Here is a 17,290-nt window from a genome sequence, read left to right on the forward strand (position 1 = left end):
AGGCTCAGCGGCCATGGCTCACGGGCCCAACCGCTCCGCAGCATGTGGGATCCTCCCAGACCGGGGCACGAACCCGTGTCCCCTGCATCGGCAGGCGGACTCTCAACCACTGAGCCACCAGGGAAGCCCTTTGGGTTTTGTTTTGTTTTGTTTTGTTTTTTGACTCTTTTTGAATTATGGTATTCCCAGGGTATATGCCCAGTAGTGGGATTGCTGGTCATATGGTAGTTCTATTTTTAGTTTTTTAATGAACCTCCATACTGTTCTCCATAGTGGCTGTATCAATTTACATTCCCACCAACAGTGCAAGAGGGTTCCCTTTTCTCCACACCCTCTCCAGCATTTATTGTTTATAGATTTTTTGATGGTGGCCATTCTGACCAGTGTGAGGTGATACCTCATTGTAGTTTGATTTGCATTTCTCTAATGATTAGTGATGTTGAGCATCCTTTAATGTGTTTGTTGGCAATCTGTATATCTTCTTTGGAGAAATGTCTATTTAGGTCTTCTGCCTCTTTTTGGATTGGGTTATTTGTTTTTTTGATATTGACTGCATGAGCTGCTTGTATATTTTGGAGATTAATCCTTTGTTAGTTGCTTCATTTGCAAATATTTTCTCCCATTCTGAGGGTTCTCTTTTTCTCTTGTTTATAGTTTCCTTTGCTGTGCAAAAGCTTTTAAGTTTCATTAGGTCCCATTTGTTTATTTTTGTTTTTATTTCCATTTCTCTAGGAGGTGGGTCAAAAAGGATCATGCTGTGATTTATGTCATAGAGTGTTCTGCCTATGTTTTCCTCTAAGAGTTTGATAGTGTCTGGCCTTACATTTAGGTCTTTAATCCATTTTGAGTTTATTTTTGTATATAGTGTTAGGGAATGTTCTAATTTCATTCTTTTACATGTAGCTGTCCAGTTTTCCCAGCACTACTTATAGAAGAGGCTGTCTTTTCTCCATTATATATTCTTGCCTCCTTTATCAAAAATAAGGTGACCATATGTGTTTGGGTTTATCTCTGGGCTTTCTATCCTGTTCCATTGATCTCTATTTCTGTTTCTGTGCCAGTACCATACTGTCTTGATTACTGTAGCTTTGTAGTGTAGTCTGAAATCCAGGAGCCTGATTCCACCAGCTCCATTTTCCTTTCTCAAGATAACTTTGGCTATTTGGGGTCTTTTGTGTTTCCATACAAATTGTGAAGTTTTTTACTCTAGTTCTGTGAAAAATGCCATTGGTAGTTTGATAGGGATTGCATTGAATCTGTAGATTGCTTTGGGTAGTAGAGTCATTTTCACAATGTTGATTCTTCCAATCCAAGAACATAGTATATCTCTCCATCTGTTTGTATCATCTTTAATTTCTTTCATCAGTGTCTTATAGTTTTCTGCATACAGGTCTTTTGTCTCCTTAGGAAGGTTTATTCCTAGATATTTTAATCTTTTTGTTGTAATGGTAAATGAGAGTGTTTTTTTAAATTTCTCTTTCAGATTTTTCATCATTAGTGTATAAGAATGCCAGAGATTTCTGTGCATTAATTTTGTATCCTGCTACTTTACCAAATTCATTGATTAGCTCTACTAGTTTTCTGGTAGCATCTTTAGGATTCTCTATGTATAGTATCATGTCATCTGCAAACAGTGACAGCTTTACTTATTTTCTGATTTGGATTCCTTTTATTTGTTTTTATTCTCTGATGGCTGTGGCTAAAAATTCCAAAACTATGTTGAATAATAGTGGTGAGAGTGGACAACCTTGTCTTTTTCCTGATCTTAGAGGAAATGGTTTCCATTTTCACCATTGAGAACAATGTCGGCTATGGGTTTGTCATAGAAGGCCTTTATTGTGTTGAGGTAAGCTCCTTCTATGCCTACTGGAGGGTTTTTATCATAAATGGGTGTTGAATTTTGTCGAAAGCTTTCTCTGCATCTATTGAGATGATCATATGGATTTTCTCCTTCAATTTGCTAATATAGTTTATCACATTGATTGGTTTGCATATATTGAAGAATCCTTGCATTGCTGGGATAAATCCCACTTGATCGTGGTGTATGATTCTCTTAATGTGCTGTTGGATGCCGTTTGCTACTATTTTGTTGAGGATTTTTGTGTCCATATTCATCAGAGATATTGGCCTGTAGTTTTCTTTCTTTGTGACATCTTTGTCTGGTTTTGGTATCAGGGTGATGGTGTCCTCGTAGAATGCATTTGGGAGTGTTCCTCCCTCTGCTACATTTTGGAAGAGTTTGAGAAGGATAGGTGTTAGCTCTTCTCTAAATGTTTGATAGACTTCACCTGTGAAACCATCTGGTCCTGGGCTTTTGTTTGTTGGAAGACTTTCAATCAGAGTCTCAATTTCAGTGCTTGTGATTGGTCTGTTTATATTTTCTACTTCTTCCTGGTTCAGTCTCGGAAGGTTGTGCTTTTCTAAGAATTTCTCCATTTCTTCCAGGTTGTCCATTTTATTGGCATATAGTTGCTTGTAGTAATCTCTCATGATCCTTTGTATTTCTGCAGTGTAAATTGTTACTTCTCCTTTTTCATTTCTAATTCTATTGAATTGAGTCTTCTCCCTTTTTTACTTGATGAGTCTGGCTAATGGTTTATCAATTTTGTTTATCTTCTCAAAGAACCAGTTTTTAGTTTTATTGATCTTTGCTATTATTTTCTTTGTTTGTTTTTCATTTATTTCTCATCTGATATTTATGATTTCTTTCCTTCTGCTAACTTTGGGATCTTTTTTGTTCTTCTTTCTCTAACTGTTTTAGGTTTAAGTTTAGGTTGTTTATTTGAGATGTTTCTTGTTTCTTGAGGTAGGATTGTATTGCTATAAACTTCCCTCTTAGAACTGCTTTTGCTGCATCCCATAGGTTTTGGGTCGTCATGTTTTCGTTGTCATTTGTTTCTAGGTATTTTTTGATTTCCTCTTTGATTTCTTCAGTGATCTCTTGGTTATTTAGTAGTGTATTGTTTAGCCTCCATGTGTTTCTATTTTTTTACAGATTGTTTTCTGTAATTGATATCTAGTCTCATGACAGTGTAGTCGGAAACGATACTTGATACGATTTCAATTTTCATAAATTTACCAAGGCTTGATTTTTGACCCAAGGTATGCTCTGTCTTGGAGAATGTTCCACGAGCACTTGAGAAGAAAGTGTATCCTGTTGTTTTCGGTTGGAATGTCCTATAAATATCCATTAAGTCCACCTTGTTTAATGTATCATTTAAAATTTGTGTTTCCTTATTCATTTTCATTTTGGATGATCTGTCTATTGGTGAAAGTGGGGTGTTCAAGTCCCCTACTCTGATTGTGTTACAGTCGATTTCCCCTTTTATGGCTGTTAGCATTTGCCTTATGTATTGAGGTGCTCCTATGTTGGGTGCATAAATATTTACAGTTGTTATATCTTCTTCTTGGATTGATCCCTTGAGCATTATGTAGTGTCTTTGTCTCTTTTAATAGTCTTTATTTTAAAGTCTATTTTGTCTCATATGAGAATTGCTACTCCAGCTTTCTTTTGATTTCCATTTGAATATCTTTTCCCATCCCCTCACTTTCAGCCTGTATGTGTCCCTAGGTCTGAAGTGGGTCTCTTGTAGACAGCATATATATGGGTCTTGTTTGTGTATCCATTCAGCCAGTCTATGTCTTTTGGTTGGAGCATTTAATCCATTTACATTTAAAGTAATTATTGATATGTATGTTCCTATTACCATTTTCTTAATTGTTTTGGGTTTGTTATTGTAGATCTTTTCCTTCTCTTGTGTTTCCTGCCTAGAGAAATTCCTTTAGCATTTGTTGTAAAGCTGGTTTGGTGGTGCTGAATTCTCTTAGCTTTTGCTTGTCTGAAAAGCTTTTGATTTCTCTGTCAAATCTGAATGAGATCCTTGCTGGGTAGAGTAATCTTGGTTGTCGGTTTTTCCCTTTTATCACTTGAAGTGTGTCCTGCCACTCCCTTCTGGCTTGCAGAGTTTCTGCTGAAAGAGCAGCTGTTAACCTATGGGGATTCCCTTGTGTGTTATTTGTTGTTTTTCCATTGCTGCTTTTAATATTTTTTCTTTGCATTTAATTTTTGATAGTTTGATTAATATGTGTTTTGGTATGTTTCTCCTTGGATTTATCCTGTATAGGACCCTCTGCACTTCCTGGACTTGATTGACTATTTCCTTTCCCATAGTAGGGAAGTTTTCAACTCTAATCTCTTCAAATATTTTCTCAGTCCCTTTCTTTTTCTCTTCCTCTTCTGGGACCCCTATAATTCAAATGTTGGTGCATTTAATGTTGTCCCAGAGGTGTCTGAGACTGTCCTCAATTCTTTTCGTTCTCTTTTCTTTATTCTGCTCTATGGTAATTATTTCCACTGTTTTATCTTCCAGGTCACTTATCAGTTCTTCTGCCTCAGTTATTCTGCTATTGATTCCTTCTAGAGAATTTTTAATTTCATTTATTGTATTGTTCATCATTGTTTGTTTGCTCTTTAGTTCTTCTAGGTCCTTCTTAAACATTTCTTGTATTTTCTGCATTCTATTTCTAAGATTTTGGATCATCTTTACTATCATTACTCTGAATTCTTTTTCAGGTAGACTGCCTATTTCCTCCTCATTTGTTTGGTCTGATGGGTTTTTACCTTGCTCCTTCATCTGCTTTGTGTTTCTCTCTCTTATGATTTTGCTTAACTTACTGTTTTTTGGGGTCTGCTTTTCACAGGCTGCAGGTTCATAGTTCCCATTGTTTTTGGTGTCTCCCCCCAGTGGCTAAGGTTGGTTCAGTGGGTTGTGTAGGCTTCCTGGTGGAGGGGACTGGTGCTTGTGTTCTAGTGGATGAGGCTAGATCTTCTCTTTCTGGTGGGCAGGACCATGTCCGGGGGTGTGTTTTGGGGTGTCTGTGACCTTATTATGATTTTAGGTAGCCTCTCTGCTGATGGGTTGGGTTGTGTTCCTATCTTGCTAGTTGTTTGGCATAGGTTGTCCAGCACTGTAGCTTGCTGGTCGTCGAGTGGAGCTGGGTCTTAGCGTTGAGATGGAGATCTCTGGGAGAGCTTTCACCATTTTATATTATGTGGACCCAGGAGGTCTCTGGTGGACCAGTGTCCTAAACTCGGCTCTCCCACCTCAGAGCACCAAGACCCTGTCAGCCGTACAGCAGTGAAAATCTGCAGTCTTTTCCTCTAAGATCAGGAACAAGACAAGGTTGCCTCCTCTTAACTACTTCTATTCATATAGTACTGGAAGTCCTTTTTGGACAGAAAGATCTTACTCCTGGATTGTCATAATGACTTGATGATGATCAGTTAACCACAATTTGACTTATTCACGAAGTCTGGAGTGCAGTCCTGTAACAGTTGTATCCTAGGGCAAATTATTGAACTTCTCTGTATATCAATTCCTCATCTTCTTCAACTGTTTTATAAAAATGTTAGCCACCCCTCTTCAGATTTATGGTTTTCAGTAACACTGTCTTGATCTCTCAAAAATGATGGTGCTGATAAAAAGTTCAAAGAAGTAATCATAAGAATGCTTGCCAGGCTTGGGAGAAGAAAGGAGGAACTCAGTGAGAACTTCAACGAAGACCTCTGAATGCAAAGGCCATACTGCCTGTGGTTTATTGTCCCATATTTCTGTAGGTCAGAAATCCAGCATGGCCTGGCTAGGTCCTCTCCTCAGAGTATCATAAGGCTTCTTGCTATGGTAGGCCTGAAGTCCCATTTCCTTGTTTGCTATCAGCCAGAACCACTCTTAGCTCCTAGAGGCTGCCCACATTCCTTGCCCTGCAGTCTTCTTCATCTCCAGTTCAGAAACCACCTAGTCTAATTCTAAACATCATGTACTTCCTAGAATTTTAACAAATAATGATGCTAGTTTGATTCAGGAGGGGTGCAGTTACATTTCGTACCATGTCAAAGATTTGGTTTACTTTTTTCTGAAAAAACTTGAAGGGTAAAGATAGTTGCTTGTACATATATTGCTAGGTACCCAGCACAGGCTAGGCAAGTGGTAAAAGCAGAATAAAAGTATGGAACACATACATTATGGAGTGGTAATTTCAAATGAAGTCCTATATCAAGAATACTGTTGTCCTGTATATTCTCAGGATATGGAAAGGAAAGGAAAGAGGTTTTGTACTGCCATGACTTATACTTTGCTTCTTACTGTCTCAAATCCCCATGTGCCTCTTTTGGACAGGCAGGATTCTTAGTACCTGCTCTGTTGCTTTCTTAGAGGTCCTTACTGCTCAGGCCTGACCAGATTAACTTCTGGATTAGTTTTCTAGCTGCTGCCATTACCAATTGCCACAAATTTATATCACCCTTATTTATCTTTATAAATTATTATCTTACAGCTCTGTAGGTTAGAAGTCCAACACAGGTCTCACTGGGGACAAAATCAAGATGGGGGCTGTGCTCTGTTGCTTTCTGGAGGCTCAAGGGGAGAATCCATTTCCTTGTCTTTTCCAGCTTTCAGCTTTGCCCACATTCCTTGGCTCCTGACCCCATTCCTTCATCATCAAAGCTGTTGAGTCCTTCTCATGCTGCCCCCTCTCTGGTTTTCTCTTTTAATTCCCTCTTCCACTTTTGAAGACCCTTGTGGTGACATTGGGCCTACCCAGATAAATCAGAGTAATCTCCCTATCTTAAGATCAGTTGATCAGCAAATTAATTCCATCCACAACCTTAACTCCCCGTTGTCTTTGAACCTAACATATTCACAAGTCCTGGGGATGAAGTGTAGATATCTGGGGAGGGCCATCCGTTATTCTGCCTACTACAAACTCTTTAAATCAACAGCTCAGCTTGACCTTCTTTTCAGCCTAAAAAGCAGATATGGCTAAGAGCATGGGCTCTGGAGTCAGGTTACTTGGGTTCAGATTTTGGCTTTGCCTCTTTTTGATGAGTATCTCATCTGGTAGTGGGGATAAGAATGGTACCGTCTTTATATAGAGTTCTCGTGAGGATGTTAACTTTAAAAAGCAAATACCTACAAAAAGAACTTCCTGGCTTAGATCTTCCTCCTCAAAGCTGTTGAGATGAAGGACAGAGAAAAGAAAGAAGGGAGGAAGGGAGGGAGGGAAAGAAAGAGAAGAGGCAGTGGGCAGTACTAAGTGTGCCTTCAGGACAGGACAGAGTGGTGCAAGTCAAATACTAAATTCCCTGCAGGCTGTATTGCTTTTTCTTGTACCAGTGACATCAAGTACTTGCTTTTAAGGAAAATTTATCACTGTTTTATAGTAAATCAAATCCCCTTTCAATGGAACTCTAAGGGATTATCCAAGTATCTTGCTCATACCAAATCAGAGCCTGAAATAAGTGGTTATAGTTAGAATTACTATTATTCAACACGTTATTGGATTAGATCATTTTCTACTGTACTTTTCCCTTTTTTTTTTCATTTTACCTTTGTTCTGTTTTGCTTCATTTCCTTGAGGTTCTATCCTGCACGTGTACCTGTTTATGAAATGAGCACAAAAGGTGTGTGGAGAAATGTTGGGATCAGGGGATAGGGCCGGTTTTTGTTTGTTTGTTGTTTGTTTTAGGAATGAACAAATACAGGGAAATTCTGCACTGAACAGGAAACCTTGCTAACCTGAGCAGGACAGCTTGCTAACATCCCAACAAGACTTTTGGACTGTGAGGGTATCTCAGGCCTCAGGGGATCCTGGGAACATTCTCCCAGGTAGGAGGGTGGCCAGTTTCTAGAAGAGGATCTGAGGGAGGCTGTTCACCCAGAGCTAAGAATGACTGCTGTCTGAGGTGCTGACTCCTTCACTGGGATTCCAGCCAGAACCTGAGACTGTATGTAGGCTTTGGGGATATGGAAATGGCCACTCTATTAGTTACAAGTACAGAACCCTGATTCAGACTGGTGCTAGCTTCCAAGGGTATTTATTAGCTCTAATAACTAAGAAGAATAGAATTGGATTTGTCTTTTGGCTTGGCTGGGTCCAGGTTCTCAGACGTTTTTCATCAGGACTAGAAACTCTCTCTTCCTTTCTACCCCCTGGCCCCATTTTTCTCTGTTGACTTCGTTCTCAAGCAGGCTCTTTCCCACATGGCCATATGGACACCAACAGCTCCAGGCTTCAGTATTAGTATCTTAGCCCCAGTGGAAAGAGAGCTTCTCTCTTCCAGTAGTTTCAGCATATGTCCCAGAGCTGGCTGTCATTGACCTTTGTGGGTCACATGACTGTCACTAAGCAGGTCATTGTGGCCATAAAACTTCAGCCTTAGGAGGAGGGTCAGGCCCATACAATTGAGAACACAGAAGAGTTTCTGTCCCGGGCAAGATCAAGTTGGTGGTGTCAGAAGAAGGGGGAAGGAGTGAAAACAACCACTGCATCAGCTCTGAGGCTGACAAAGGCACTCAGCGGTGGACGTTGGGTACCAAGAAACAGTTCAAAAGAGTGGGCTTACAGATCTGCCTGGGTTCTCACCCCATGACTGCCACTCACTGGCTGTGTGACCCAAGCCTCAGTGTCCTTATTTAGCACATGCACACAAAAGGGGTGCAAAGATTTACCATGGAAGGCTGCTGAGGATATTATTGGGGTGAGATTGGGGAAATCGCTAGCACATGCCTGCACATGATACCAACCTTAATAAACATGAGCTTTTTCTCGACTTGAATATAGAGTGTCTATATAGACCTGCAGGTATCACAGGCAACATTTCTGGGCTTCCACTGTAAAGCTTAGGATTGAAATCTGGGTGTTGAAATGTTAGAGTTTCATCCTTCAATGGTACAGGCTAATCATTCTTTATTTACCCTATACGGGCATGACACGTCATTTCCAACACACTTTTACACCTGTTTCTTCTTTAATAATGACAATTTCGATAATAATAGTTAATATTCATTGAGATCTTACCATGTGCCAGAGACTTTTCTAAGCACTTTACATAGATCATCTCATTTAATCCTCACAACCAATCTATGAAGTAAGTGCTATAGTTATCCCCGTTTTATTGAGGAGGAATTAAAGCACAGAGAGGTTAAGGTGCTCAGAGTCACACAGCTATTGGAAGAGCTGGGATTTGAACCCAAGCAGTCCGACTCCTGAGCTCACCTTCCCTACACACCTTATTTCTCAACACATACGCACGGCCTCTCTTCAAGGTAGGGCTAATCGTTTTCTAAGGGGTGATGGAAGTTGAGTTCTTTACCCAGATCTCTCTAATATCCTTGTTATTTTTATGTCTCCTAGGTGTTTTTCCAGGTCTGACCATCTTGCCCTCCATATGAAGAGACATATCTAAAAAACCTAAAGGCCACAGTTGCCATGGCGCCGGCCGTTGTCTGAAGGAAATGCCACGAGGCAGGGGGCTGGACTTCAGGCGGGGACCCATTGCCTCGCAGAAGAAAGTTCTCACTTATTAAACCTCTGTGTACACACATGCACAGACACACACAGACACCCACACACGTGCTCACACATAGACACACACACGCGCACACACACACTGTCATGCACTCAGCTATATTTAAAATATATACGTCTATTCTTTATGCCTTGCCCTAGCCAGATGGTAGAAGACGAAGAAGAAGGAAACCAGGTGAACTCAGCAAGGCAGTCTGGCTGCTTACTTCAGCACTATTGGAATTATTTCCCGCTGTTGCCAATGGAAATCAAAGAAAACGGATATGACGTCTCTGCAGGTGGACGGCAGTAAGAGGGGCTTATTTAACTCGCTTCTCAGTGCAACTTGATAGGAGAATACAACGTCTTAAAGTTGCATATGTGTAGCACTAATGTTTCTTTTTAAATAGTTGGGGGAAAATGACCTAGAAAACCAAATTGCAGTTTGGTAGCCAAAATTAACTCTTGGTTTATTTGTCCTTTGTGTGTGAAAAGTCCTACTATTCCGTGCGTCCGACTTCCTCACAGAACTGTTGATCAGTTTTGGTTCTTCTTAGTACTATTGAGATCTATCCAGTTGATACCAACGGCCTTAGCGGCGGCAGACTCTGGAATAACTCCTTACACCTTTCTGGCCTGCATTTCTCTAGACTTCACTCTCCAGGGAGGAGTTTTCTTTTCTTACTTTTTGACTCTCTTGCACACCATATGCACTAGGGATTCTGGAAACTTCTAGCATGACTGCAAAGTGGCCAAGAGAATAAAGTCCTTGATGATAAATCACAGTATATCCCTTGAGCCTCACCTTATTGCCAGTGCTAGATTTTTTCTTTTTAATCTCTGTTTTTTGCTAACGAAAACTTGAAAAGCTTATTTGGAAGCTTAAATGTTTTATCTTTTCTCCATGGACTAAACCTCTCCAGGACTCTCTCTCTCGGCACCTGGATGTCCAGCTCTCGAAGCAGCCAATCAGATGGGACATCACACTTTTCTCATCCCCCTTGAGGCATCCTGACCTCAGCTTACAGTGATCAACCCTGTGCTGTATGTCACTGCTACCCTATAACCAGTTTCAGCATAGATGTTGCTAGTCTCAAAGGGCAGCTGCATATTTAACCTAACTCTGGGTTACGACCTGACAAAAAGCCAAAAATATCACTCTTTCCAGGAGTGGGGAGAACAGAGGATGCCTCCCAAGTCTAGTGACTTCAAAAAACATCACCCTTTCTTCCTCTCTCATACCCACTGAGTCCTATCACCCACTTGTTAAAACACACCGTTCAAAACGCCATTGTGGGAATGAAGGGTGGACATTTAAAGAAAGGGTTGAGATATTTCTCTCCTGCTCTGTCTAAAAAGAGAGACATATTTCTGATTTTTTTTTTTTTTTTTTTGGCTAGGCCCACCATGACTTGTGACCTAGAGCACCCGGGATCAACCGAGGCCTCACTCTTACTCTGCAAGCTGACGCCGAGGGGGTTACATGCCTCACTTTCCATCCCACACACACAATCCAATATCGGCCTCCATCTACCCGCATTCTTAGCTAGCTGGCACTGGCCTCAACTCCAAAGACTGCCTTTAGGACCATTAAATGGCCTATGCAAGCAAGCGGGGTGGTTTTAGGGCAGATTGTATATTTTGTATATTCTGGGACCATCCCTTCAAGACACGACTAAAAAAACAAAAATGGCACTTGGTCCACCCATGGTTGCTGCTCCTTCATCCAGCTGGCTCCCCTCCTGCCCTCCTTGACTGTTTGACTCATTGACTGTTAAAATGCCACCCCGTACCTATTTGGGATGCAAAAGTGAAGTCTTTGAAAGGAAATAATAATGTAAGAAACACAGATACATTCATGACAGCAGCCTTCAAGATCCTTGGCATTTGGTTTCTCAGCTTTCTTCAAACTTTGATTTCACTGACATGTTGAAACTACTCGTCTGAGGGCAAAGGAGCCTCCTTATCACAAATGCTGTAGCTGCCAATTGGACACTTGGGGCATTCTGAGGTCTCGCCCTTAAAGTTTTCTTTCCCTTTTTCCTTTTTTCAATTTAGACCAAAAAAAAAAGAAAAAAAAGAAAAAAAAAAAAAGAAAAATGAAACAAACAAAAAAACAACAAAAAAAGGAAAAACCACCCTAAACACACATACACACAAAATCTGCCCATTTGCCAGAGGCAATTATGTATATGTTAGTAGGAGGGTATTTTAAAAAATCAGTTTTATTCCAAAGATTTAAAACTAGACATGACTTAGAAACCATTTCTGGAGCACTGCTTGCTGACAATCTCATAGTTCTCGACTGCATTCGAGTGCATTTGTAGCCAGTCCATCAGGGCGGACCATGGGATTATATTTGAATGTGTGGTGCATCCTTTCTCGATGAAGGATGTGTGAGGGACCTTGACCCTCAGCTGTATTAGACTGTAGCGCCTCCAGTCAGTGCACTAGATGAAACTTTAGACACCCCAGGTTTTGTTGGTTCGTTGATTTCCCTTTCTAGAGCAGCCTCCAGCATGACTGCACGCACACACCAGTGATGGCGTTAGCCATGGCTGCCACGATTTACAAACGTTCTCTCCCCAGCTGGAGTTGCTCTTGCCTCTCGAAATGCTATTATTATTAAGGGTTTATAATACTTAATTTAATTTTTGAACTGACCAATGCAAGGCTCTATTAAAAAGAAAGTTTAAAAAAAATGCAAAAGAGTAATCATTGCTTGCTCGCTCCCCGTTATCATCTGTGGTCTTGAGAAGATCTCATTTGAACGTGGCAGAACAAAGGGCATTTGGTCTTCATCAGCGTCTGAAATGTTCGGCAGTTTCTCTCTCTTTGGAATCGGTGAGGTCCTTTGTAATCTGCTCCTGACCTTTCTCTGAGCAGGGTGCACTGAACCTCGATGGTGGGGCTGGCTTGCTTGCTTCAGGTATTTGTTGACTGTGAGAATTGGCCTGAGAATTTGGTGGGCGCTAAGTGTATGGCTTTGAAACTGTTCCTCTCTAGCCCGATTGACACCTCTGAATGATCACCAGTCCTGTCCGTGGTGGGTGGGGTGGGGGGCAGTAGCCCCAATCATTTTGGAAATGGATTTGTGATCAAGTGTCCATCATCTCTGAAATGGCAGAGATGGTTGGAAATAGCCTGCTGGCATGAACAGGCTTTCCAAGAAATAACCTGAAGCTAGTTTGCTTCCAAGAGGACAGGTTATTTAGAACAGTGCTTTAACTGACCTTTGAAATACAGTAAACCGCTTTCTCATTTAAATTGTTACCTCCCAACATTCCAGGGGATCTCAAATTTGAAAGGAAAAACCTGGCATGGTGTTTCTTGTGGTTGTCCTCTCAAGCTCGGTTTATCCAGGGTTCAGAGTTTGACGTATAGGAAAAGAGTGTTTCGAAGCCATTGACAGTTTTCTTTATCTCAATTTGTGCTTCTTTCTCCTACCACATGGCTGTAAGTCAAAGGTGTGGAAACCTGAAATTATAATGCTGCTCCTGGCTACTGGCCTCCTGCCCCACTGATGGTTCATTGCCCAGCTTAATGCCTGGTGGTGATGAGTATTTATGTCCAGAAAAAGAGATGTTTGGATTCCATGACAGAGCTGCATTTTATAAAAATATCAGAGACCCCCAGAATGAACTTCATGCTGACCATTTCCCTCTCCTCTCTGTGCTCTCCTTGCAAAGCCCTTCAAGTATCCCCTGTCCTCCCCTCCTGCACCTCTTGTGCCCTTTTTACATCTTTGATTGCCTGATGATAACAGGGTAAAAAAAGACAGCCAACCTCACGCATGATTAGCAGAACTGATTCCTAAGTTTTAAAAACTCTTCTTTGAATCTAGAAGCCAGAGAAGATTTTTTTTTTTTTAAGGATTTCAGTTTGAGATAAGCTTCCAGATTAGCCATGTCTATTTGCATCAAAGGGGAAATAACTGGGACTTTCAGGGCGGCTCAGCCAGTGCATTCAGAACATTCTGCGTATAGCCCCAACTCCTGAATTCTATGGCAAAGTCAAAAGAAATGAACTCAAATGGCAAGAACAGCAAATCTTAGTGATTAGTTTTATTGGTTCAAAATGGTCTCCTCTATGGAGGTCACTTCATAGAATATAAAATACAGTGCAAAGTGCTTTTGGCTTTTCTTCTGCATGAGTTGGTTTTAGGAGAAGGAAGAAGGTTGGGAAAGTCAGAGATGCAACATATTTCACTACAAAAATCAGGTTCATTGTTTCTTTTTTAAAAAAATCTTACGAGGGCCAGCATTTCTGGCCGCAGTTTTGCACCCAGATCTTTGCCAAAGTGAAAATTCGTTAAGTAGAACCTGGTTGAAATCTACTTGCGGAAGCGTCCTCTGGCATCTTCCGGAAGTGGCCACTGCCAAGTGTGGGGTGGAGGGAGGAGGAGAGAATTTGCATTCCGGGTCTGGATTACATTTCGGTAAACATGGTTTCGGTTTGAAAAGGGGCTGGCCTGAGTGTATACATCGATGCCTCTTTGATGGTCTACTTTCCTCAGTGAGGATCTTTGGGAAGACTTGAGACGGAACAACGAAAATGTGTCAAAGGAAGCAAAAACTGCTTGTAAATGTGAGATCCCATGACGAACTGCCTGAAGCTTCAGGGTTTTCTCTTGCTTTTAACACTCGCTTAAATCTCCTCTGTTGATTCCTAATAGATCCTGGAAAAGGGGAAAAATAAAGCTGCAATTAACTTTCTTCCGTGCACCCTTCCAATAGAGTACTGTATTCTTCAGGTGTTTTGCATTTACGTGTAAGTCCTCGGGAAACAGGTATCCAAAACAGAGAGAGAAATCCTAGGCCGTCACTTCACAAATATCCCAAATGAGATACTCTTTTCAAACAGGGCTCCCTCTCAGCAGTCACGAGGGAAGGTTGATGTGTTCTTTGTTGGGGACTGTTTATACAATTTTTTTCAACTGTGAGCTTTGGAATCGTAAACTGCTTTGACTCCAGCTTCTGTCTACTGCCATAAAATGCACCCCACGTCAGAATAATGAGGGTGGTATGTGTGCACGCAGCTAGACACGTGTGCACGTGTACCTGATGTACCTTCGCAGAAGGAAAACACTTAGGCTACTGACGTTTACGAGGAGTAGCCACCAGTGCCTAATATATTTTCGGGGGGATGGATGCTTATAATTGCCAGTATATTGAAAACACACTGGGAGTTCCACGTAGAGGGGAGGGGCTGAGGGTGGGGAGAGGGGACATTGTAATCCTAGGCCTTTGGGACCCGAGGCAGAATGATTTCTGCACATCTAGGTCCCGAAAGGCTTTGGGGCTCACTGGCTGGTCCTCAACCTTTTTTGTTTTTGTTTTTCTCCGCATGCATTTTCTATCTAAACCCAGGTTGAGTTGAATTTCTTGATCTTTCACTTCTGCTTCATTCCAGGGAGGAAAAATACACCTGTTACGGCCAAGATCTCCTTGCTAACACAGAGGCAAAAATAAATGTTTCATGTTTTTGAAGCCTCCCCCGTCCTTTCCATAAAGGCCCCCCAAACTCCTTCTGTTCCGTCACCCTCTCCCTCCTCCTACCACGCAACCTCCCAGCCACTGCCACTTTTCTTTCAACTCTCTATCATGCTCTTAACAGTTGCTTGAAGGACTTTATTTTTGCACTGTACGTTTTCTTTTTGCCAGACGTGTCTAACAAGTGTGTTAGGAGAGACCTACTCCCAGCCCTACCCCTCCCACACCTCCCTCGGTCACATGCTCTCTCTCAGGCCTTCTCTGGTATTTATAATATATCACAGAAGTACCCAGTCTTATAGCCCTCGGTTATGCCTTTTTTTGACATTTTATTTTTTTTAAGCTTTTTATATATATATATAAATATATTACTTTGTCAAGTTTTTTTGCTGTACAAAAGTCTTAAGATTTAAAACTATTATTTGTATTATATGATGGTGGTATGTTAATGTTACAAAATTATTAATGAAGAAAAAATTTATTTTTGTTACTGGTCTGTTTCATAATTCTTTTTTAAATTGGTATATTGTAAGATATCTATGCAAAAAATGTTATGTGACGCATTTTTATTTAAGAATGTAATATGTGTAATAAACAGTAGAATGTGTTTGGCCTTGGAATGCCTTACTGTATTTCTCCTTAGCTTATCTCACCAGGGAGAAAAAAAAAATCCTCAGAGAGATCCAAATGGGTCCTTATATACCTCATGAGAGTTTTCTTTCTCAGAAAAAGGGAAGGCAAAAGATTGTAGTAGGTATTTTTCTTCATTTGGGAGGCTGTTGGGGGTATATGTGTGTGTGTGTGTGTGTGTGTATTTTATAGTTTCAGTGAGGTAGCTCAGAGCCCAGATAAGAAGGAACACTAAGACAGTTTATTTCTTTAAGGGGAGGTAGAGAGCAAATGGTTGGAGGTTATGAAAAGCAATATTTTCGAACGAGGTGGATTGTGGGATGTTATTTGTTTAGGGGGTTAGGAGCAGCTTATTGAAAGCCGTTTATTTGGTGAGAGAAGGGGAAGGTTTGTTCTGGGATAGCAGTAAATGGAGCAGCTTTGGAAAGGGTAACTTGAAGCAGTTGGTGCAGGAGAGAAGGCGGCAAATGTGAGAAGGAATAATCGAGGTGAGGGGTTGAGGCATCAATGTATAGGAGTTTGGTGACAAAGTGGGGAAGAGAAGGCTAACCAGAGGCAGAGCCATGTGGGTGGCTAGGCGTAAGTGCGAGAAGGTAGACGCAGATATAAGCAGCCGCAAACACTGACAAGAGGGAGATGGAAGGCCTAGGGAAAATTCTCAGAACTGAAAAGAACACTTACTAAAATCTTCTCTTCCCCACACGACTTCCAGGAAAGAACATCCAAGTAAGCAGAAAGGTAGAGAACCTGACTGCTGTTACAATCCCAGCACCCCCTGCAGGGCGAATCTCCGAGAAAAGTGGAGGAACAAGCGAACACATTTGTCACCTACACTGGACACAGTGCTGCTCAAGCTTTCTTTTCACGCTTTGGACTTAGGGAAACAGATACAGTGGTGAATCCCTTCTATCCCTCCCCAGACGAATGTGACGAGAAACTTTTCGATCAATTTTCACATTAAAGATCGTGACTGTGGTGACCAAACTTGCTGCCTGGGCACATGCATATCTCTGAACAGGAAAACGGGTGTGAGGAGTGTTGCAGGGGGCTGGGAAGGGAGGCTGAATGCTTGTGGTCTCACCCTAATAAAACTTGAGGGAAAGAGAACAGCAGATGCGTCAGGGGCCAGGAAAATGGTTTTGAAAGTTGTAAAGATCTGCGGCCACATCTTTCAAGTAAGCACGTGAGCTGGGCAAAAGGGCAACCCAAAGCCAGCTGACAAGAAGCTACAGGCTCCAGTGGGAAGAGCACTAGCCCTGGAGTCCACAGCCCCACCTCCTGGTCCCTGGTCATTTAGTAGGTCCGTGCCTAGCGGAGTAATTTAACCATCTCATAACCAAAGTCATTGGCTTAGAAATTTCTTTGCGCGAGGAAGGATAAGATAGTTTTGCAGTGTTACTTAGAGCACGGCTTATTTTTCCATAAGAATAAGCCTGACATGTCAAAGCATATCAAATTGAACATTTTAGGTGGGGGGCAACCTATACCCCGCTGAGATGATAAGAGGGGAAGCTGGTAAGTCTAATCTTTATGCCATAAGGAAAGGAGATGGTTTACATAAGTGAATATTCTAGATGACTGAAGCTTCCACATTTAGAGACATAACTTTTGTTTAAAATATGTCTAAAAATACATTACCCACTTCACAATTTTTCTAGCATCCGTTTTTGCCATGTAACATAATTCAGGGATGATTCCAGACTGTCAGGTTGTCTGACCCCCAAACTAAATGACTCCAGTCTTTACCCCGAGTGACTGACTCTACTTCCTCTGCTGTGTCCTCCCTGTTTGCGAGTTGCAAGTTCTTTGTGTTGCCTTCTAGC

General features: G+C 41.4%; 1 protein-coding gene across 3 annotated transcripts in view; it reads left to right on the forward strand.

Annotated features, from left to right (window-relative positions):
• Positions 1 to 15,450, forward strand: part of KLF7 (KLF transcription factor 7) — a 456,278-nt gene extending 440,828 nt beyond the window's left edge. For all 3 annotated transcript variants that reach the window (XM_082629924.1, XM_082629927.1, XM_082629923.1), the window contains one exon: positions 9,193 to 15,450. In XM_082629924.1, the coding sequence (XP_082486050.1) occupies positions 9,193 to 9,244 (52 nt within the window). In that variant the 3' untranslated portion in view covers positions 9,245 to 15,450. The remainder of the gene's footprint in view (positions 1 to 9,192) is intronic.
• The last annotated feature ends 1,840 nt before the right edge of the window (positions 15,451 to 17,290 follow it).

The sequence above is a fragment of the Mesoplodon mirus genome (assembly GCF_964341445.2).
Source record: "Mesoplodon mirus genome assembly, chromosome: 8".
In the NCBI taxonomy this organism is placed as follows: Eukaryota; Metazoa; Chordata; class Mammalia; order Artiodactyla; family Ziphiidae; genus Mesoplodon; species Mesoplodon mirus.